This window comes from Mobula hypostoma, chromosome 2, assembly GCF_963921235.1.
Source record: "Mobula hypostoma chromosome 2, sMobHyp1.1, whole genome shotgun sequence".
Classification (NCBI taxonomy): domain Eukaryota; kingdom Metazoa; phylum Chordata; class Chondrichthyes; order Myliobatiformes; family Myliobatidae; genus Mobula; species Mobula hypostoma.
In genome coordinates this window covers 102,775,008-102,798,931 of record NC_086098.1, presented here as the reverse complement: position 1 = coordinate 102,798,931, position 23,924 = coordinate 102,775,008, and the positions used below count along the sequence as shown (strand labels likewise).

Here is a 23,924-nt window from a genome sequence, read left to right as displayed (position 1 = left end):
AGCATGCTGATAAATCTCTTCTATACCTTTTTCCGAAGTTTCCCATCCTTCCCATAATGGCGTGACAAGAATTGCACACATTACTCCAAGTGCAGCCTAACCAAAACTTGCCTGATTTTTCATATTTCACTTCTTTCCTTCTACTTGCATCTTCCCAGACATATTATTTCTTATTGTCTACCCTTTATCACCTCCTTTACAGCTATTAACATAATTGAGTCAGTCAGTTCCCTATAGTCCATCCTACATTGGACATTCTCTCTTTTCTGCAAATAAAAACTTGTTTAACAACTAACTGATGTGGCTGGTGGTGCATAAACCACCATCGATGCTACTCTCACCCGCACCTTCTCCATTTCCCGGACATCTGTGCTCATCCACATCTTCCTGCCATGTTAACAGTGATAGAGTTCTTCACGTCTTTACCAGTCACCCCATCAGCATCTGCATCCAAGCCATCATCCTGTGCAACTTCCACCATTTCCAAAGATATCCTACCACCAAACACCTTTTTACCTCCCTCCCCACCTCTGCTTTCTGCAGGGATCAGTCCCTCTGTGATTCCCTTGTCCATTTGTCCTTCCCCGCTAATCTCCCTCCCAGCAAGTATCCCTGCAAGCAGTCAAAGTGCTACATCTGTTCATTCATCTCCTCCCTCACCTCTATTCAGGGCCCAAAACAGTCCTTCCAGGTAAGGAACACTTCACATGTAAATCTAATGGGATTGTCATTTTAATTCCAATTCCATTCCCACTCCAACATATAGGTCCATGGCTTCCTCGTGCAACTATGAGGCCACCCTCAGGCTGGAGGAGCAACACCTTATATAGAGTCTGGGTAGCCTCCAACCCGGTGGCATAAATATCGACTTCTCTTTCTAGTAAAAAGATTTTCCATCCCCCTCCCCTCTTCTATTCCCCACTTTGGCCTCTTAACTCTTCTCACTCACTTGTCACCTCACTCGGAGTCCCCTCCTCCTATGGTCCACTCTCCTATTGGGTTCCTTCCTCTCCAGCCCTTTACCTTTCCTACCCACCTGACTTCATCTATCATCTTCCAGCTATTCTCCTTCCCCACCTCCCGCCATTTTAGTTTGGCATCTTCCCCCTTCCTTTTCAGCCCTGAGAGGGTCTCGGCCTGAAGCAGTGACTATCTGTTCATTTCCAAGGGTGTTGCCTGACCTGCTGAGCTTCTCCACCATTTTGTATGTGTTGCTTTAATAACCAAGTTCTGAGCTCCACTGAAAGTTCATCAACTCACAATATCAACTCTTTCAATGGACACTGCCTAACCTGCCGAACATTTCCAATACCTGTGCTTTAATTAATGCAAACATCAATGCCTTCTGCAGAGTAATTTTAACTGAACTGTTGCAGATTTCTGCCACTAGAATGATGAACATAGAATTGGTTGTCAATATTTTCCCACCAAGCAGTACTATTAATGACCATTACTGGAGACGCTCCTGTAAAAAGCACAACATTGTTAGTACCATAATTACCAAGAAGCAAGCTTCCCTCCTTTATTATCTCTCTGGTGATGTTAGTGCAATTGAAACCCACATCACCATTGAAAGCATCTGCATATTTTCTTATGTTAACCATCGTAAGTAGATCAGCTTTCTACAAAACAATTTGTAACACTTAAGCAGACCATTTCAATAAGGCACAGATATATTAGATTTAATTAGCATCCAGGGCTAGTGTTTGAATAATGGTGATGTACGTGTCTACTAGTCGTCACGGATCATTGTTAAATACGTATCAGCTGCAGCTACATGCATAACAAAATTTATTTAAATTGTTGTACAATTCTAAACGAAAGGCAAAGGAAAGAGCAAATGAGGGGAGTCAAGCCTCCTAAATCTGTACACAGTATTAGGAAAAGTTTTAATATCCTAATGCAAAATGCACTGGAATTATAGCAAGTGCATGAAGCTAATTAATCCTTTCCTCTGGCACAGCATCCAGATTCTTGAAGTTAGTCATCTCGTAGTCCATCAAACACTGCCTCCTCCCACGGCAGTTTGAATGCATACCTTGAAAACCTCTGGGCACCCTACCCTACGTCACTGGGGCCCCCATATTCCATCTTACTCTATGCCTCTGGAGCAAAGTTTGAAAATTGAGCAAGCACACCAGCTGCAGTCATCTCCCATCTCTTGCAGCAGATCTTCACCAGATGTGAGCTGATTTTCACCAATGTTTACTGCCACAAAACATTTCTGCTTTAGGAGGCAAGGGCTGATTTTAATCAGTGGTTAGACTGAACTGATACTAGTTATTCCTAAAATGGAATCCTTTAGTTTAGTGAGGGCCAGCACGAGTCACTGCAGCTTTGAATGTGCAGAACAAATTTTGAAAGCAGCCTGTCTACAGTCCAGCACACAGGCATTAATCATGCTTGTAATCAGCATATCCTTTTCTCAGAATTAATGAATTTTGAGTCCTATATTATCAAAAGTTCAGCACACCATTGCATAATAACATAAATATCAAAGGAGTACTCATTGAGAATTATTCTTACTTTTATGATATGGTTTTACCTTAAAAGTGGCTCAACCTCTGAGGCACTATGAAAACAAGGAAAACGTAATCTACCTTTAGCAGCATAAATAGGCTTGGAAGACATTCTTCCTACAAGGCATTCCTTCAGCATAGAATTATAGTTGACCCAGCTGTGAATCTGAAATTTGAAAGTCATCACATCAATGATTGAGAAACTGTCACGTTTTTCTGTGCACCGTGTTTCAGCTTAAAAAAAAGCTGGAAATACAAAAACACAAATAGGATAGGTTTGCCACTTATTCAAACTGGAAGACCAAGGACACAACAAAATGAATTCAAAATGGAAATAGTCATTTATTAAAGTGGTTTTGTATAAATTGGTTTCACAAAAGAATAAGTATCACATTGTAAAAAAAGGGAGTGGAGGCATGGATAGGTTGCAAAATAACTCACAAAGCTTAAAGACAATTAATCTTTTCCTCCGATCACTGGTAATTTCAACAAGGTTCTTAGGAAAAATCTCTTTGACCAAACAACATAGAACTCACCATTCATCAGTGTTCCTTTGGGCTAAATAGCAAAGATGCAATTATGGGGAAATTTGATAAACAGATTAGGAAGGTGAAATCAGAGGAAGAATAGGATGTTATTCAAGTATAAACAGCAGAAATAGACCATTTAGGAAGAATTTTCTGTTTCTGTAATAAAGATGTAATGTGATTTTATGAAAGATGTTTGAATTTATCTGATAACATGGATTAAAACAGATGAAAATGTGTATATAGTTGTGAAATATTTAAAATAAGAATCAGAAGATGACAAAATGCTTTAAGTCAATAAACTCTTTAACAACAGCTTCATGGCATGCTATTTTCTGTAATAGATGGGTATTCCAAGCTATGAAAATGGCCACCTGCATGATGAGCCGGTTTGGTGAATCAAGATGGAAATGCATATTTTTGGAGTACAATTTTAGAAATGAAAATCCAGAATCAAACAGGTTCTCATAAGAGATTTTAGCATTGAGCAACACACACAAAATGCTGGAAGAACTCAGCTGGCCAGGCAGCAGCTAGGAAAAGAGTACAGTCGACGTTTCGGGCTGAAACCCTTTGGCATTTTGTGTGTGTTGCTCGGATTTCCAGCATCTGCAGATTTTCTCCTGTTTGTCTTTAGCATTGAGACTCTTTCATTAGAGTTGCCCGTTATTATCAACTTACATACATATATTCAGGTCCTGAAAGTTATAATCTGAGCATTACAAATATCTCTTCATCAGGTTATATTATAACACAATTTCTAAGTTTGTCTTCCCAAATAGTTTGTCAGCTACTGCGTGCAGCATGATAAGAAGCATTTAATAGATAGTGGGAGCTAATTCTCACTACCACCCCATCTGTAATAAACTTAAGGAACCTTAAGTAATAAATTTCAAAAACATGAAATGAAAAGTCCTTAAAAGTGAGCTCACAGGTTGTGGGAACAGTTTAGTGATGGGGCACATGAAGTTGAATGAAGTTATCCCATCCGGTTCAAGAGCCCGGTGGTTGAGGTAATAACTGTTCCTGAACCTGGTGGTGTGGATTCTGAGGGTCATAAAACCCTCTTCCTGATGGCAGCAGCAAGAAGAGAGCATGGCCTGGATGGTGGGGGTTCTTGAAGATGGATCCCATTTTCCTGTGACAGAGCTCCATGTAGGTGAGCTCACTGGTGGGGGTGGGGGAGGTCTGTCCAGTGACCAGCAGTGTAGAGCAACACACATAAAAGTTGCTGGTGAACGGAACAGGCCAGGCAGCATCTCTAGAAAGAGGTAGAGTCGACGTTTCGGGCCGAGACCCTTCGTCAGGACTAAGTTCCTAGAGATGCTGCCTGGCCTGCTGCGTTCACAAGCAACTTTTATGTGTGTTGCTTGAAATTCCAGCATCTGCAGATTTCCTCGTGTTTGACCAGCAGTGTCAACCTATTAAAGCTAGGATGTCCCAATTTTGCTAGTTTGCTTTTTGAGTGGCTTGGCCCGTTGTTAGGGCTGAACCTTCAACAACCCAAAAATAAATGAAAGCTAGTTCCTAGGTTTTTGTGTATTAATATAAGGAATCATGATTTGACTGGTCAAAATATCCTGGTGCTTTACTCACAATCAACACAGATCGCTTGTAGAAAATACCCAAATGCAGCAAGTTTCCACGCAAAAACAAATCAATAATCTAAGGAAAGCAGAAAGCTTAATGAATGGTGAAATCATAAGCTATTTTGACAAACTTTGCTGGTGATTTATAATGAAGCTACAACCATTAAGCTGTTCCTAAGTACCTGGCTTTCGTGGGGTTATTGTATGCTGAGTGACAGAGGTTGCATCTCTCACTCGATTCCAAATGGAGTCCAACTATGGAGCAGAGTCTTTCTGGGAATCAACCTCTAAGATTGTGCACAAGAATCAAAAAAAATCCAAAAATCATATCATTTCAGAGCTGATTCTTCGCCTGGAGAATGAGGACTTTGAAACAACTTTCTTTGATTTAATATGTTCCTAAATGTTTACATAATTTCTAATAGTTTCTGGGTGTTATTTCATACAGATGCATTTAAAAAGAATGAAGTATCCTCTTAAAATCGCATTAACAACTTGAACTCAGCCTTCAGATACATTAAAACAGTGAGTGTACATAGCCGTATTGCTGTTTCTCACCAGACATTCTGGGTCCATATCAACAATCTGGAGTTCAAATGCACCAGCAGTCTTTCAAAATTCAAATGTTTCATGTAAAGATATGCCTTTGCTCTCAGCCTGATTTAGGGGCCAAATATAAATTTACCCAGCCAAAAAAAAAAAGTACAGTACTTTATTGTTGTCTTAATTGTGATTCAATTGCAAATACCATTCATAGTTTTGTCTTGCTTCAATTATTTTCACCACATTTATATCAGAAGGGCAAAAGGAGATCAAGTTTCCAGTAATCTGAAACTTGCAGCCTTTTACACATTCTAGGAGCATGCCAAGAATTATTATTAATCACCTTTGGTGCTGTGAAATTGAAATGTAGCATTGTGAATTTTGATGTTCAAATTTCACAAGGGAAATTGGCATTACACTTTCAAATCAGCAAACATGGGCTAAAACTTTGAGAAACACACATCAAAGTTGCTGGTGAACGTAGCAGGCCAGGCAGCATCTCCAGGAAGAGGTACAGTCGACGTTTCAGGCCAAGACCCTTCATCAGGACTTAAGGGTCTCGGCCCGAAGCGTCGACTGTACCACTTCCTAGAGATGCTGCCTGGCCTGCTGCGTTCACCAGCAACTTTGATGTGTGTTGCTTGAATTTCCAGCATCTGCAGAATTCCTTGTGTAAAACTTTGAGAGCCAGGTTTGTAGCACAAAATACCAATGCTAGTCGTATCTTTGTCTAAGCAGCTCAGGACTACTTATATGTGCCTGATCATTCACTCTCTCTCCATAGTCCTCCATTTTTCTCTGCATGAAATGTTAATCTTCTCTTTGTCATGCAGTGCTATCAGTTCCTACTACTCCACCGGCCATGTACTAGCAAATCATTCATAAAGTTCTCTTCAGCTCTAAGCATTGATGCTTATTAACTACAGCAGTCTTATATACTGTAATTTAAAAACCTCTACCAAATTTCATTCTAATCAAGCCTACAGAACATCATTAAAATGGATCAGAAAATATCTCCTAGGGGGAAAATGTTATCAAAGTTATTGAAAACTCAATGCACAAAACAGTATCATTCTACAGCTCTTATAACAGGACACAACACCAGTCTGCCCATAGCTTTGTGTAATGGTCACCAGATTTCAGGAAAGATGTGATTGCACTGAGGATGCAATTAGGATTTATACTTCCAGGGATGTTGCTGAGCCTCGGGACTTACACAATCAAGCTCAGGAACAGCTATTACTCCTCAACCATTAGGCTCTTGAACCAAAGGGGATAAACTTCACTTGCACTTGCCCCAGCACTGAAATGGTCCCACAGCTTATGGGCTCAATTTCAAGGACTCTTCATCTCATGTCCTCAATGTTTATTGCTTATTTATTTATTATTATTTAATGATTTTTATTTGTCCTGTTTGTTGTTTTTTGCACGTTGGTTGAATGTCCAAGTTGGTGCAGTATTTCACTGATTCTATGATGGTTATTATTCTATAATTATGCCCACAAGAAAATGAATCTCAGGGTTGTACATGTACTCCAATAATAAATTTACTTTGAACTTTATTTTAGCTCTGAGAAAAGTCTGAATAAAGCTCAGTTTGGTTTTTTATTGTCATACGTACTGAGATACAGTGATAAACGTTTGCTCGTCATCCATACAGATCACTTCACAAGTACATTGAGGTAGTACAAGGGAAATGGAAAAACAGAATGCATATTACGTAAGAGAATCTGTAAGGTGTTGGAAATCCAGAGTAACACACACACAAAATGCTTAAGGAACTCAGATCAGGCTGCATCTAAGAGAAATAAACAGATAACATTTTGGGCTGAGACCCTTCATCAGAACTGGAAAGAAAGGGGTTAAAAGCCAGAATAAGGAGGTGGGGGGGGGGAGGAGTACAAACTTGCAGATGATAGATTAAGTCAGGTGAAGGGGAAGGTGGGTGGGACTTCTCACTACATCTCTCCTCCCACCCACCTTCTCCCTCAGCTCTCTTACAATTCAATGTGATCATGGTTGATCTGTCCTAAGCCTCAAGTAGCCTCCTGACCATCCATGTCTCACTCAGTTTCCTGATCAAAATTATATTGACCTCCTCTTTAAGTAACTCCATTGATGGAGTATCTTCAACTTCTGGAAAAGAGAATTCCAGAGATTTGCTATCCCCATTGAGAAGAAATTCCAACACACCTCATTTTCAAAAGACTACCTTCCTTATCTTGTGCCTATGTCACTTAATTCAAGACACCCCCCTTCCCACCTCCCCACTGCAGGACACATCCACACATTTACCCTGTATTGTCCTCTTAGGATCTCATGTTTCACTAAGTTTCTCCTCCTCTTCCTTCAGGTTTCTGAACAGTCCATGAGGACAACCTCATTATTCCTCTTTTGTACTATTTATCTTTTGTCCCTTATACTAACTTTATGCAACAAAACAATAAATCTCACGAACACATCAGTGATAATGAACCCGATTCTGATTCTAAATGCAAAAGAATATTGATCTAACTTTTATAGCCATTGGTGATAAAAACAACCCTTATATCCTAGGAATTTGCCTAATGAATCTCTTCTGGAGAAATTAACTCATCTAACTCAAACCGACCCTTCCATCATCGGTCCCACTGATTATTCTGATCGTGGGCCTGACCTCCTGAATGGCACATTTCTCATTAGCAAAATTTGTGACACCTGTTCAGGTGTATTCAACATTTCAGGCTTAATGTACAACTTAAGCTCGCAACAAGAGAACAATCACCCAAAAATCATAGAAGCCACACTGTAAATCATGTCTTTTATATCTACTTGAGTGCTTTAAAAGTTCTAGGCCATTGTGCATTAAACCTAAGGAAACATTGTAAGGAGTTAAATTAAGATCTCCTAAACAGAAAACTATTCTAACATACCATTATTCAAAGTGCAGTATGACATACCTTGATTGTTACAGTTTAAATTCTATGTGCAAATTTCACTTCGATAATGGCCAAGGATATATATCCGGTTTTAATTTGAGAAATTACTGTGATTATTTTCTACCTCATATATTCACCTGATCAAATAATTCTGTTGCATCAGCTCCAGCACCTTTCATAAGCTCCTCTTCTCCTCCGGGGTGATACTCCAAATAGGAGGTCACATTATAAACCAGGCCTACAAAGATAAATAATGTGAATTGTTAAAAGTTTTTAAACCATGTCGCACAAATTACTCTATTGGTAAGTTCGTTTAACTTCAGTGTTATGCAAATTATTGGAACAACTTCTATGCCATGTTATAAAACAATCGCGTTTAATCAGGGATAGTCCGAGAAGATCACACCTGAATCACATGATTGAACATTTCGAGGAGGTGAGGGTTAGGGCAGAGTGGAGAGTGAATGAGTTCAGATCAATTGATGCAGTCTACATGGATTTAGATAAGGTCTTGAATACCAGTTGATCATAAAAGAAAGAGTGAACGGGATCTAAAGTGCTTTCTGTGGCAGGAAAGAAAATGTAATAGTTGCTATTTTCACAATTTCAAGGCTATGTCCTTGCTGGTCACAGCATATACTGTATAACTAGACTTAAATACAGAGGTTATCATGGAGAAGCTTGTAAATGATATAATAATTGTCCTTGTGGTTGACAGTAAGGACATAATGGGCAGAATAGCTTCTTTTTTGTTTTCTATAATGATCATGCAGAAATTGGATATTTTTTTCACAAGATATTTTACAAGATATTCCTATCCCCATAAAAAGAACAAACTGCATCTTCCACATCCCTTCATGGACAGTCCACAGCATTTAGCCAATCAATTAACTTTAAAATATAGTAAATATGGCAGCTAATCCATACATTTACACTATAAAGATGAAGGTCCCAACTCAAAATATTAATTGCATATTTCCACCCCAAAAGATTCTGCATGTCCTGCAGTATTTTGAGTGAGTTACTTTTGAATGTCTTGTGTTCAATCACCACACTTCAAGCAGGGAATTAGACTTATATTGATTGGTGCTAGAGGAGAGCAGAAGAATAATTATTTCTTTCAAATGGTAGCGGGGAGTGGGCTTTTAAGAACTTCCTGCTGTGTAAAATAAGGAGAACAAATACACTTATCACATTTATGAAGTAAAACCTACCAAGAATATGGAACAAGACTAACAAATGGTGTTAGTCTATTTCAGGCTGGCGTGGAGATAACAAGCTGAAAAACCTTCTTTTGTGGTGTAAATGCACATGATTCCATGCTTCACACAAAGCTCCCACAAATAATATAACAGCGACTAAATAATCTGTAATGAACAGTTGACACATTAAGCACATTCTGTTTAAAACAAAGCACTCCAACATTGGAGATCATCTCAACTCTGGAAGAAAGATGTTCCATCATAACAAATCTAGTAGGTCACAAATCTACAGTTACATCTAAAGGCATCTCCACAACACTGGATCACTGCCTAATAAGCCACAGTGATCCATGCGTATTGTTGGTGGAAGTAACATATTTCTCATTTTAACTTTACAATGGTTGAGGGTATATTGTTAAAGTAAAATTGTCAGGATAGTGTGGACCACAACCAGCGGCCTCACACACAAAAGTGGGGGATAAAACTGAAAGATCAATCAGTCACACCCACTGGTTAATCTGGATGTTATTGATGTCAAACATTTAAAGAAACATTAAAAATATACAAAAAAATTGAGTTATTCAAAATGTTAAAAAAACTATTTGTACTGAAAAAAAATCTTAAATATTTAAATATACACAAAATTACATAATATCCAAATTACCAATTATCCAAATTACAAATTACGCAGCATCCAAGACATCTGCAAGGAATGGTGCCTTAGGAAGGCGTCATCCATCATTAAGGATCTCACCACTCAGGACATACCCTCATCTCATTGTTACTGTCGGGAAGGAAGTACAGAAGCCTGAAGGCACACACTCAGTGATTCAGGAACAGCTTCTTCCCCTCTGCCATCCAATTTCTAAATGGATATTGAACCCATGAATGCTACCTCACTACGATTTTTATTATTTTAATTTAACTATTTAACAGACATATAAATACTTAATGTAACTCAAGTTTTTTTCTCTATTCTCACTTATCATGCATTTCATCGTACTGCTGCAGTAAAGGTAACAAATTTCATGACATATGCTGGTGATATTAAATCTGATTCTGATAATCAGATTTGTCCCTCCTAGCCATTGAAATGAATGGATATGCTTTACTGCTGCAGTTCCAAGCTGGCACAGATTTACTAATCAGATTCCCAGCTTGTACGAAAACATTTCTGCAATTTTAGTTTACTCTCCAAGAGGAGAGCGGGTGGTTTTAAAACAGGAGTTTGGCTTTCTACATTTACAAACACAAGTCAAGACGTCCTGACATGCTGGCACTCTCCCAGGGAGCTACCTCTCTCAAAATTCAAGCTGATATTTCACCCAACTTATATTGGATGCAGTGTACTCGCGCACAAACGCGCCACTAAAGAAACACACGGAGGCAGAGAGAGCTGAACTCAGAATGCCTTTACTGATTCAAAATCGCGTGCTTACATCTCCTCTCCCATGGGCCCCTGCGACCCGTGGGGCGGACGTGACATCAGACTGTCCCCGGAAGGTCCGCCCTGAGCGGTTAGTTCCAAACGCACTACCACGTCAGCCTGCGGCTCCCAATTGCAGTTCGAGTCCCACGTGCGCAGGCTGCCACACCACCCCCCAGAAACGTCCATCGGGGGAGTGGAGCCCCCAGTCTGTGTGGCTTGCCTGGGTGGCCGGCCTTGCCGGCGCGGTGCGGGTACCCTCACCGGTTGCTCAATGTCCAAGTGCTCCGGTTTGAGGCGGTCCACTGTAGAAGTCTCTTCCCGGCCACCCACCTCCACGACACACGTGGTTCCGTTGTGCCGGATGATCTTGAAGGGTCCCTTGTACGGCCGCTGTAGAGGTGACCTGTGCATGCCCCTGCGAATTAAAACATACTCACAGTCTCAAAGGTCTTTAGGGGTGAAGGATGGCGTGGGACCATGCTTGGAGGTCGGGACTGGTGCCAGGGTCCTTACCTTGTCCCGCAGCCTCGTTAGCACCGCTGCTGGAGTTTCTTCCAAACCTTGGGCCTCTGGTACGAACTCGCCTGGGAATGTCAGGGGGGTGCCATAGACCAATTCCGCCGAGGTGTCCAGGTCCTCCTTGGGGGCTGTGCAGATGCCCAGTAGGACCCAGGGAAGCTCATCTGTCCAGTTGGGGCCTCTGAGGCGCACCATCAGGGCCGACTTGAGATGCCGGTGGAATCGCTCTACCAAACCGTTGGACTGGGGATGGTACGCTGTGGTGTGATGTAGCTGGGTGCCCAGGAGCTGCGCCAGTGCTGTCCACAAACCAGACGCGAACTGCGCCCCTCTGTCCGAGGTGATGTCCGTTGGGAGGCCGAACCTGGCGATCCAGTTTGCAATGAGCGTCCTGGTGCAGGACTCAGTGGACGTGTCTGCGAGCGGTACGGCTTCCGGCCATCTGGTGAACCTGTCTACCATGGTAAAGATGTACCTGGCGCCCCAGGAGACTGGCAGGGGGCCGATGATGTCCATGTGGATATGTTGGAACCTCCTGTGCGTCGGCTGGAACTGCTGGAGGGAGCCTTCATGTGCCGCTGGGCCTTGGCGGTCTGGCAGTGCACGCAGGTCCTGGCCCAGTGTCCGACCTGTTTGCACAAACGATGCCAGGTGAATCTGTCCGCTACCAGCTTGATGGACACCCGGATAGATGGGTGGGCCAGGTTGTGCAGCGTGTCGAACACCTGGTGCCTCCATGCTGCTAGTACCACGGGTCAGGGTTTGCCGGTAGACACGTCACACAGGAGTTGATCTGCTGCCGGGCCGATGGAGACGTCCTCCAACTGGAGCCCCGCAACGGCAGTGTGGTAAGCTGGGATCTCGGTGTCTGACTGTTGTGCTTCTGCCAGTGCTGCGTAGTCTACTCCCGAGGATGATATGCCTACTGAGTGGAGGCAGGGGCGAGGCAGTGTGTCAGCAATGACGTTGTTCTTCCCTGCAATGTGGCGGACGTCCGTGGTGAATTCTGAAATAAAGGACAGGTGCCTCTGCTGCCGAGCCGACCATGGGTCTGATATCCTGGCCAGTGTGAAGGTGAGGGGCCTGTGGTCCATATACACGGTGAGCTCCCTTCCCTTGAGGAAGTACCGGAAATGCCGGACAGCCAGGTACAGCGCTAGCAACTCTCTGTCAAAAGCACTCTACTTCACCTCTGGTGGCCATAGGTGCTGGCTGAAGAAAGCGAGTGGTCGCCACTGGTCCTCGACCAGCTGCTCTAGGACTCCGCCAACTGCCATGTCGGAAGCGTCGACTGTGAGTGCCGTGGGTACATCGACTCTCGGGTGCACTAGGAGGACCACCTTTGCCAGCGCCTCCTTGGCCTGCTCGAACAACTCCATGGACTCCGCATCCCATGTCACTTCTTTGGCCTTGCCGGCCATCAGGCTGAACAAGGGTCTCATGATGCGTGCCGCCACCAGCACGAACCGATGATAAAAGTTGACCATCCCTATGAACTCCTGCAGGCCCTTGACCATGCTGGGCTTGGGGAACTGGTGGATGGCCTGGACCTTTTCCGGTAGGGGAACTGCGCCATGTTAGTTGACTCTGTGGCCCAAGAAGTCGATCTCTGTCAGCCCAAACTGGCACTTCGCTGGATTGATTGCCAGTCCATAGTTGCTCAGGCGTTGGCAGAGTTGGCGCAAATGTGCCATGTGCTCTTGGTGTGAACTGCTGGCCACCAGGATATCGTCCCAGTAAATGAAAACCAAATCCAGGCTGTGTCCCACCAAGTCCATGAGCCTTTGGAAAGTTTGGGCTGCATTTTTGAGACGCAAAGGCATCCTCAGGAATTCGAACAAGCCGAACGGGGTGATGAGGGCTGTCTTGGGCATGTCGTCGGGGTGCACTGGGATCTGATGGTATCCCGTGACCAGGTCGATTTTCGAGAAGATGGTCGCTCCGTGCAGGTTTGCCGTGAAGTCATGGATGTGGGTACTGGGTATCTGTCAGCGGTTGTGGTATTGTTGAGCCTTCTGTAGTCTCCGCAGGGCCTCCACCCTCCTGCGGACTTGGGCACCATGTGCAGCGGGGATGCCCACGGGCTGTCTGAGCAGTGTACGATTCCCATCTCGTCCATCTTACGGAACTCCTCCTTGGCGAGGTGGAGCTTGTCGGGTGGGAGCCTGTGAGCTCAGGCGTGCAGCGGTGGTCCTTTTTTTATATATATAATTTTTATTGAGTTTTCAAAGTGATACATGAGAAAATAATATCTACGCTCCCCTTAACCCTCCCCCCCCCCCGGTATATACTCCTACCTAAAGAGAAAAGAAAAAAAGAAAAAAAAGAAAAAAAAAGAACCACCTGAATATTGGAAGGTTTGCACATGCTCCATGGGATAAAAATAAATTTAATATATATTTATTACTTTCCCCCAAGGAACCACGATCTTTATCATCGGAGCTATAAATAAGGGCTCCAAATATTCAAAAATGCTTCATATTTATCTCTTAAAATCTAAAACATTACTTAGCTTCTCAACTCTCATAGTTCCCTGGGGAATCTCTTTGAACTTCACCATGTTGCTATGTGTTTCCCTCCCAATCATCCAGGCAAAAAGAAAAAAAAGATAGATAAGATACAAAAAAAGAAAAAATACCCCCCCACTAATATTGTGAATGAAAGATACACAACACTACCCCCCTCCATTGTGCAGGTCGTGGCTATTGCCACACTTGCACACATGAATAATGTAGCGATTGGTCAGTGTTTCTTCCAGCTCCCCCGTAACAAAAATTGTATATATATAAAAAAAATTAATGTCATTATTCCCAACTAATATTCCTCAAATTTTAACCTTTCTTCCCTTCCCTCATATAATTAATAATATATTTATATATTCATCTGCCTAAAAATCCAACAGGCCTAATCCTTGATCCAGTCTTCATCTTCAATCCATCTCGCTCCCCTAGGTTTGTTCTTGTATCTGGTGAATATTCAAAGATCTCGCACAAACTCCTCCGCTTTCCGGTAATCGTCAAAAAATCTTTTTTCTCCACCAGGCAAAAAAATCCTCAAGGTTGCAGGATAATGCAATATAAATTGATAACCGTGATCCCATAGGGCTTTTTTCACTGGATTAAATTTCTTCCTTCTCTTCAAAAGCTCATAACTTATGTCAGGGTAGAAAAAAATTTTCTTCCCTTCTATCATCAGTGGCCCTTTTCTGTTCTCGGCAGCTTGGACAGCCACCTGTAGAATCCTTTCTTTGTCTTGAAATCTTAAGAATTTTATTAAAATTGATTGTGGATATTGGTCATCTTGTGGTTTTGGTCTCAGAGCTCTATGTACCCGCTCAATTTCAATTGATCGGTCTTCCTCTTTCATTTGCAAGGTTTTCGGGATCCATCTCTGAAAAAATTCTATGGGATTATCTCCCTCTATACCTTCTTTAAGACCAATAATTTTAATCTTATTACGTCTACTAAAATTTTCCAACACGTCCACTTTCTCCAAGAGTCGATTTCTTTCCGTGTTCCAGACAAGCACATCATTTTCTGTTTTTTCCATTCTATCGTTAATATGCTCCATTGTTCTTTCCATCTTCTGAAGTTCCTTATCCATTTTAACCTGTCTTTTCATAGCTTTATCATAGCATATCTTCACGTTTCTAAGCTCTGTTCTTAATTTTCTTAGTTCAGCCGTTAATTGCAATAAAGCCTCTCTTACGTCTCCGTCGTCTCCGTTACTTCCAGTCTCTTCCAGTTCTTCCTCCTCTTCTTCATCTGTGTTCTCTGCGATATCCAATTCTGACTCTGAGTCACTTTCAGTTGCAGTGGCTGTCGGTTCTTGTAGTTTAAGTTGTGTCAATTTGCGCGTGTGTACTTCTTTACGCATGCGCAATTCCGGCATCAATTTCCGAGAGACTGCTACTGCCGCCATTGCTCCCTGTTCTTCTACGCCAGAGATAAAATGCGTCTCCTCCGAAGGAGATCCAACCTGAATCCGAGGCTCCATCGCTGCAGTAGGCCCTTTTTTCTTCCCATCTCGTGGCGACTTCACAACAACAGACTTCTTCTGTTGCGGTTTACGAGGCATATCGTAGAGTAGTCTTACGAAGTTTATAAGTAATTTTCGGAAAGTATTTATTAACTTTACTTTGTTTAAACGGTACTTTGCTGATTTTTTACCGGAGAGCTGGATTCACACGTCTCAATCCCACATCATCATGTGACACCCCCCGCAGCAGCGGTCTTTGCGTGGGGATGTGGTGCTGCATGCCATGCTTGGGGTCAGCTGTAGAGAACTGCAGGGTGACTATGGAGGGGAATTCTGCCAACACCCTGGTGAATTCATTACCTGAAAGGATCACGGAATCCAGGTGGAGGGCCGGTAGTTTGGCTTCTCCGAGCTGGAAAGTCTGGAATGTCTCAGCGTGGACCAAACGCCGGCATTTTAGGTCGAACAGGAGGCAGTTGGCTCGTAGGAAACCTGCCCTTAGTAGTGGCTGTGACACCGCTTCCAACATGAAAGTCCAAGTGAAACGGCTGGACCTGAAATGCAGTGAGATAGTTCACGGGCCGTACGTCCGAATACTGGTGCCATTTGCAGCGGTGAGTTCGGGGCCTGGGACTGCGTTACGAGTGTCCATGTTCGGGGGGGGGGCTGTCTTCGGGCCCAGTGTCTACCAGAAAGCGCCGCCCAGAGTGTCGGTCCCAGAGGTACAGGAGGATGTCTCGGTGGCCAGCCATCGTAGCCATTAGCGACGGCTGGCCCCGGCGTTTCCTGGAAAAGCACATGGTGGACAGCAGCGGCATGCGCCTCAGCCCCATCTTTGGTGATAGAAACACCATTGTTCCGAACTTTCATCTTTTTCCCCCGTGGGTCTCGACGGCTTCGGTTGAGGGGCCTGGACGTTGGGGCGCGCGATCGTGGCTAGGCCAATGGAGGCTGCTCCACGTTGCTTGCTCTGCCAAAGGACGTCTGCTTTAGTCGCGACCCTGCGTGGGTCGCTGAAATCCTCACTCGCGAAGAGAAGGCGAATGTCCTCTGGTATTTGCTCGAGGAACAACTGTTCAAATAAAAGGCACGGCTTATGGCCGTCCATGAGTGCCAGCATATCATTCATGAGCTCGGATGGCGTGCAGTCGCCCAGGCCGTCCATGTGTAGGAGCTGCGCGGCCTGTTCACACAGGAGAGTCCGAAGGTACAGATCAGGAGCACCTTAAGCTTTGTGTACCTGTCCTCCGTTGGTGGCTAGCAAAGGAAGTCGATGATCCGGCCTGCCGTCTCCTGGTCGAGTGTGCTGACCACGTAGTAGTACCGCATGGCATCGGCTGTAATGTCTCTGATATCAAACTGGGCCTCAGCCTGCTCGAACCAAACGTAGGGCTAAGTGGCCCAGAAAGTCGGGAGCTTCCGAGAGACCGCACTGTGCGAGTTGCTCGAACTCATGTCTGGTCGCTGAGTCACCGGCTCCAGATGCGGTCTGGAACATCGGGATCACCAATGTAGTCGCGCGCAAACACGCTACTACAGAAACACATGGAGGCAGAGAGAGCTGAACTCAGAATGCCTTTACTGATTCAAAATTGCGCGCTTAAATCTTCCCTCCCATGGGCCGCTGCGACCCGCGGGGCGGATGTGACGTCAGACTGTCCCCGGAAGGTCCGCCCCGGGCGGGTAGTTCCAAACACGCTACCGCGTGTCTGCCCGTGACTCTTGATGGCGGTTCGAGTCCCGCGTGTGCGGGCCGCCACAGCAGCATCTTTAATATAGTAAACTTTCCAGAATATTTTAGACTTATAATCAGACAAAACCTTAGCACTTATTAGGAATTAATGTATCAGCTGATTAAAGAAACTAACTAACTTTGCACTTTCACAAATGTGCCTTCAACATTTGAGCCAATAACAGCCGAAATATTTTTCAAAGGGACAGAAGGTATAGAAATTCTGCATGTTTCAGGTTGTTTGAAATTAAAACGTTGATACAAGGCTCAAACAGTATAGAAACTAGCAGTGGCAATATGTGGTATACAACATATTGAAACAAAAAAATCATCTTCGGAACTTTATACTCCAGCATGTGCACTGATTTGCTTTGGCTATACTACCTTTCACTCCAAGTGATGATATGCAAAAAACTGATATCAAAGAGGAAAGAAATACTGCCACTCTTAGGAAGTCATTGGATTCTACTCATCTTCATTTTCACAAGGTTCTTAATTAAACAGGCTCCTTTTAAGCCACTTGTTCTGCCCTCTTTTCTCAAAGGCTTTCATTACAGAAGTTTCACTGGAACATTTCAAGTTTGTTTGAAGCATCCACATTTGCATTTTCTAAAAATAGTTTTTCAACAAATTCAACTAATCAAGAAACGTTAACTTAATTCTCTGTATCACACAGAATTTAATGTTATATCATTTGATAACAGAGTTGGCTTTTATAACTCCTTTTAAGGGATAACAATTAAAGAGACAATTTTTACAGAATATCTTAAAAGAAGAGAAAGGTTGTGCAACAGATCTAAGGTGGCAAGTTTAGGATTTGGGGCTTGAACATCTCAAAGTTTGAGCATCAATTTTGGAACAATAGATCAGAACATGATGCCATATCTGCAAGATGTTGAAAGGATTTTTAAAGAACAGAGAATTTTAAAACTGAGGTGTTGCCAAATACACTGCCTTATAACAGGTCAGTGACTACAAAGCCAAGGACTTGCTGTAAGCAGAATCAAAGAAATTGAGTATACAGAGGATAGGAGACTATTCAGGATGGCATTATTACCTAGAAATATCAATAAGACAAGGTTTAACCAAGAAATGCACTGAGGCAGAGGTGCAATCACACAATATTTCAGTGGGTGATATGTGTTTGCATCTCCTTCGCAGAATCAAATATGAAAATTCTAGTTCAGCCTCTTAATCTTTAGGCAGTGTAAATGATGTTGCTAAGGCATTTAAGTAGTGAACTAAGGATGTCCCCAACATTTGGATGAGAAAAAAAAACTGCTCACCCACCAGTCAATGACGAGCAAGTTGTGAAATAAATTAGAAGCAGTAGAGTGGAGTGGGTCGAGGTACAGCTACTTAGCTCAGAAAAGGCAAGGAACTAGAATATATGGAATCAGGCGATAGCTTTGATGGGCTACATGTGGATGAAAACTAACAAGAGGCAAGGATAAATCTGTTATAGTGGTAATGAAACAAAAGAAGGGAAGTCTTTAGAGGAATTTCTTGTGTCTACCACTGGACCAAAAAGTATGAAACCATCTGGACAAAACACAGCTGGTAGAAAATGGCATGGTTAAATCATGTCAAAGCAGGAAGAAATGCTCAGGGTGAGGAAATTTTTTTTTTACCGTGCCCAGGTAAAAAGCTGACAGCAGAGATTCATAAAACTGAAAATATATTCAAGACACACATCAAAGTTGCTGGTGAACGCAGCAGGCCAGGCTGCCTGGCCTGCTGCGTTCACCAGCAACTTTGATGTGTGTTGCTTGAATTTACAGCATCTGCAGAATTCCTGTTGTTTGCGTTTTTAAATATATTCAAGAGCTTGCTGCGAGATTTAGCCCTCACAACACAAATTATGGATGTCTGTTTTCTCTGTCCTCAGAGCTTTTGGACCAACTGTGTGAATTACTGTTTCAGGAGAAATGTTAGAACTGTCAGAAGTGTCTTGCCAGTGAGTGTACTCCATTTGTCAAGGGAACAATGGGTTAGACACACAATATTGAATTAAATAATGCCATTATAACTATTGAAATTGTACTGAATCACCTATGATTATCTTTGTTCTGTACAAAAATTTGATGGACTGAATTTCCACTGGAAGTGTCTACAAATGATTGCCTGCCTGTCATGATGAACAAAATCCTTTCACATCTCCCAGCTTTAATGTTTCCAATAGCTCAATTCACAGTCACAACAACGGTAAATGCTTCAATAGTGTCCTTTGTGCATAGGTGCTGGATTATTGCTATTGTTGAGGATGAATGTATATGCGGGGCTTTCAGGGAAAGTTACTGCTAGTGAAGTGATCCTCAAAATGCAAGAAAACTACGACTGAAATGCGGAGAACTAGAAGTCTCTCTCTCATCACTGTAAAGCACTCTAGCATTAGTTTGAACAGGATTAATGTTAAGTGAATTTTACAGAGATCAACAGCAAAATTAACTTCCATCTTGTCCATGGAGGTATTTGAACAAAGTTGAACAGAAAAAGGTGCCACAGACATTGTAGCAACAGTTACGTAAATACAATTTGCACACCTAATGTAATTGTCCTGATTCATATACAGGGCATTACAATTATTGTCCACAATTAATTTCCCTTAAAAAGCTGCCTTCCTGGACTACTCTTAGGCAAGACTTTCCAGGATTCAATTCATTGAAGATGAAAGAATTACACACTTCCATGTAACGTGGAAGAGAACTTGATGTTTCCATGCACCTGCCACCCTAGCCTTTCTTTGTGAGAGATCACAGTGTGCAACCAACAGCAGAGGTCCCAATACAGATCCCCACAGAACACTACTAATCAGAGACTTTCAGCCAGAACAAGGACACCACAGAAAAGGGGAGCGTCGATAAAGTTCCTGGCAAGATGGCACTGGCAGGACACGGTGACATTTTTCAGGCAGCAAATAAGACTACTAGCCATTCTATTAATTATACCTTTTCCAGACAACAATCACTGCAATTCACAGCCTGTAATGCCTCTTTTGGAGTTGTGCTTTTGAACAGTCTGCATGACCTGGCACTTTTGTGGTATCCAGGAGGATTCAGCGAACTGGACGCTCACAATGCAGGTCCAGCCGTGGATACCATTGCTGGAATAGAATTGCAGCCAGATTGAAACTTTGACCAGAATTGAAGAGGTGGGGCCCAGGCCCAACAGCATAAAACGAACTGATGTTTAGTAGATTTAAGCACCCAGCCAGATTGAAAAAATCAAGTTGTTGAGACTGAGGGTGAAGAATGAACCACTGTTCAGCTCACTACTCTGAAAGGCTTTACTCACCTCAGCAATGAACTGGCTCCTGAACCGGCTGCCACACTGAACTGGCTCTGTGGCTGTAGACTGACTTTCGGGGATCCTGTGATTCATGTTCTTGTGTTATTTGTTTACATTTTATTGTTTGCATGATTTGTTTTGTTCCCACAAGTTGGGTGTTTGACAGTGTTTGTTGTACGGGATTATTTTTAAAGTGGGTTCTATTCTGTTTACGCAACACACACAAAATGCTAGTGGAACGCAGCAGGCCAGGCAGCATCTATAGGAAGAAGTACAGTTGATGTTGAGCCGAGACCCTTCGTCAGGACTAACTGAAAGAAGAGATAGTAAGAGATTTGAAAGTGGGAGGGGGAGGAGGAGGAGGAGGAGATCTGAAATGATAGGGGAAGATAGGAGGGGGAGAGATGAAGCTGAGAGCTGGAAAGTTGACTGGCAAAAGGAATACAGAGCTGGAGAAGGGGGAGGATCATGGGATGGGAGGCCTAGGGAGAAAGAAAGGGGGAGGGGAGCCCAGAGGAAGATAGAGAGCAGGCAAGGAGAGCTCGTGAGAGGGACAGAGAGAGAGAAAAAAAGGGGGAATAAAAATAAATAAGGGATGGGGTAAAAAGGGGGGGATGGGGTAAAAAGGGGAGGATGGGCATTAATGGAAGTTAGAGAAATCAATGTTCGTGCCATCAGGTTGGAGGTTACCCAGACGGAATATAAGGTGTTGTTCGTCCAACCTGAGTGTGGCTTCATCCTGACAGTAGAGGAGGCCATGGATAGACATATCAGAATTCTATTCTGTTTATTTGTTTTGTGGCGGCTGCAAGATGAAGCTCAAGGTTGTATGTGATATACATACTCTGAACAAAAACACTTTGGATTTTGAAGGATTCCAAAGCAATTGGTGGACTGAGGAGATGAGTGAGATGACAGGCAGTTAGTGAGATGAATGGGCGCGGAGTTGGAAGGTGGCAGGTGAATGATGGATGGAGGCAGACAAAGAGAGAGGATAAAGGGAAAAATAGCCGATCAAGCAGGAGGGGGCACTGGGAAGGGGAGTGTGAAGATCGGAGACAACTGCTGGAAGGAGATGTACTGTTTTACCTTGTGTTTAATTAAGAGTTATGACCAACATGTGGTCATAAACCATTATATTCTGTTTCACTATTCAGAAAAACTAGCTTCATTCTATAAATGAAAATTTCCCTACAAAACAGTTTTTTTTAATTTATTGAAACCAAGAGAGTTAAAACAATTATTTAATAAGTCATAATCCACCATTCTCATCTCTGTTTTAATTGTATCCAAGCTACCATTATTCATAAAGCCAATCCTATAATATGAAGTCTTCTGTCCTACCTCTGATACATATCCAGCAATCAGTCTTCGTGTTATGTTTTGCAAGCTCTTCTGGTGTAACTTCAATAAACCTTCCTTTCAACCCCGTCATGTCCTTCCCACTCTTTATCAGACGGATCCAATCCATTAGACTTCGACCCGGCTTAAGTCGTACCTTTAGGGGGAGAAATAATGCTTCAGTACACAAACATCTTAGTAGAACATACCATTTGATATATAAAAAATTAAGACTTATTGAAGTAATTAATAAATGGAAGACAGCTTAGAAAGATTTAAATGCATTTTAAAACACATTGAGGTATAATTTTCATACAGTTAATCACAGGCTCACACAAAAATTGCCAAGTGATACTAGCAACAAGTTACAAATCATTTGGTGAATGTATGTAAAATTCTATAAATATACATTGCCTATAAAAAGTATTTGCACCCCTTGGAAGCCTTCCTGTTTGATTGTTTCTCAACACTGACTCACAGTGGATTTATTTCGGCATATTTGACACTGATCACCAGAAAAAGACTCTTTCATGTCAAAGTGAAAACAGATCTCTACAAAGCGATCTAAATTAATTACAAATATAAAACACAAAATAATTAATTCCTTAAGTATTCACCCTCTTCATGTTAGTATTTAGTATATGCACCTTTGGCAGCAATTACAGCCTTGAGTCCGCGTGGGTGAGGATCAGAATCAGGTTTATTATCACCGGCATGTGTCGTGAAATTTGTTAGGTTTCTATCAGCTTTGAACATCTGGACACCACATTTTTCCCCCATTCCTCTTCACAAAACTGCTCAAGCTCTGTCAGATTGCATGGGGATCATGATTGAACAGCCTTTTCAAGTCCAGCCACAAATTTTCAATTGGATTGAGGTCCGGACTCTGACTTGGCAACTCCAGAATATTAACTGTGTTGTTTTTAAGCCATTCCTGTGTAGCTTTGGCTTTATGCTTGGGGTCACTGTCTTACTGGAAAACACATCTTCTCCTAAATTACAGTTCTCTTCCAGACTGCATCAGGTTTTCCTCCAGGATTTCCCTGTATTTTGCTGCATTATCTTACCCTCTACCTTCACAAGCCTTCCAGGGCCTGCTGCAGTGAAGCATCCCCACAGCATGACACAGCCACCACCATGCTTCATGGTAGGGATGGTGTGTTTTTGATGATGTGTGGTATTTGGCTTACGCCAACATAACATTTAGTCTGATCGCTAAGAAGCTCAATGTTGTTTTAATCAGAACATAAAACCTTCTTCCAGCTGACTTCAGAGTCCCCACATGCCTTCTGGCAAACTCTAGCCAAGATTTCATGTGAGTTTTTTTTCCAACAGTGGCTTTCTCTTTACCACTCTCTCATAAAGCTGCAACTGGTGAAGCACCTGGCCAACAGTTGTTACATGCGCAGTCTCTCCCATCTCAGCCCCTGAAGCTTGTAACTCCTCTAGAGATGTCATGGGTCTCTTGGTGGCCTCACTCACTAGTCCCCTCTTGCACGATCACTCAGTTTTTTTGAGGATGGCTGGCTCTAGGCAGATTTACAGCTGTGCCATATTCTTTCCATTTCTTGATGATTGACTTAACTGTACTCCAATGGATATTCAGGTGACTTGGAAATTTTCTTGTATGCATCTCCTGACTTGTGCTTTTCAATAACCTTTTTGTGGGGTTGCTTGGAGTGTTCTTTTGTCTTTATGATGCAGTTTTTGCCAGGATACTGACTCACCAGCAGCTGGACCTTCCAGATGCAGGTATATTTTTACTACAATCAATTGAAACACCTTGACAGCACACGGTGATCTCCATTTAACTAATTATGTGACTTCTCAAACCAATTGAGTGCACCAATGATGATTCGGTGTGGCATATTGAAGATGGGTGGTGAATGCTAATACAATCAATTATTTTGTGTTTTATATTTGTAATTAATTTAGATCACTTTGTAGTGATCTGTTTTCACTTTGAGATGAAAGCCTTTTCCTGGTGATCAGTGTCAAAAAAGCCAAATTCAATCCACAGTGATTCAATGTTGTAAAACAATAAAACATTAACACTTCCAAGGTGGGTAAATACTTTTTCTAAGCACTGTAAATATTGAGATTGTAATTTTCAAACAGGAAGGTTTCTGCAGTTCCCACACTGGCATTATCAGCCACTTCAGCGGCCACAAAATCGGAGTGGAAACAAATTATTCTTCTCACCAAGGAACTGTCAATGTGAGAAAGGTAGTAGACATATTTCTCAGTTCAGCTTTTTACAGCTTTCAAGATTGTGTCTTCATAATGGTATAATATTACATTAGATTAGATTCAACTTTATTGTCATTGTGCCGAGTACA

General features: G+C 42.5%; 1 protein-coding gene across 1 annotated transcript in view; it reads right to left on the bottom strand.

The window, feature by feature from the left end:
- LOC134342322 (cytochrome b5 reductase 4) overlaps positions 1 to 23,924 on the bottom strand; it is a 150,192-nt gene that overhangs the window by 108,688 nt on the left and 17,580 nt on the right. The window contains 3 exon segments of the mRNA XM_063040309.1: positions 2,601 to 2,685; positions 8,234 to 8,334; positions 21,589 to 21,742. Of these exon segments, the coding sequence (XP_062896379.1) occupies positions 2,601 to 2,685; positions 8,234 to 8,334; positions 21,589 to 21,742 (340 nt within the window).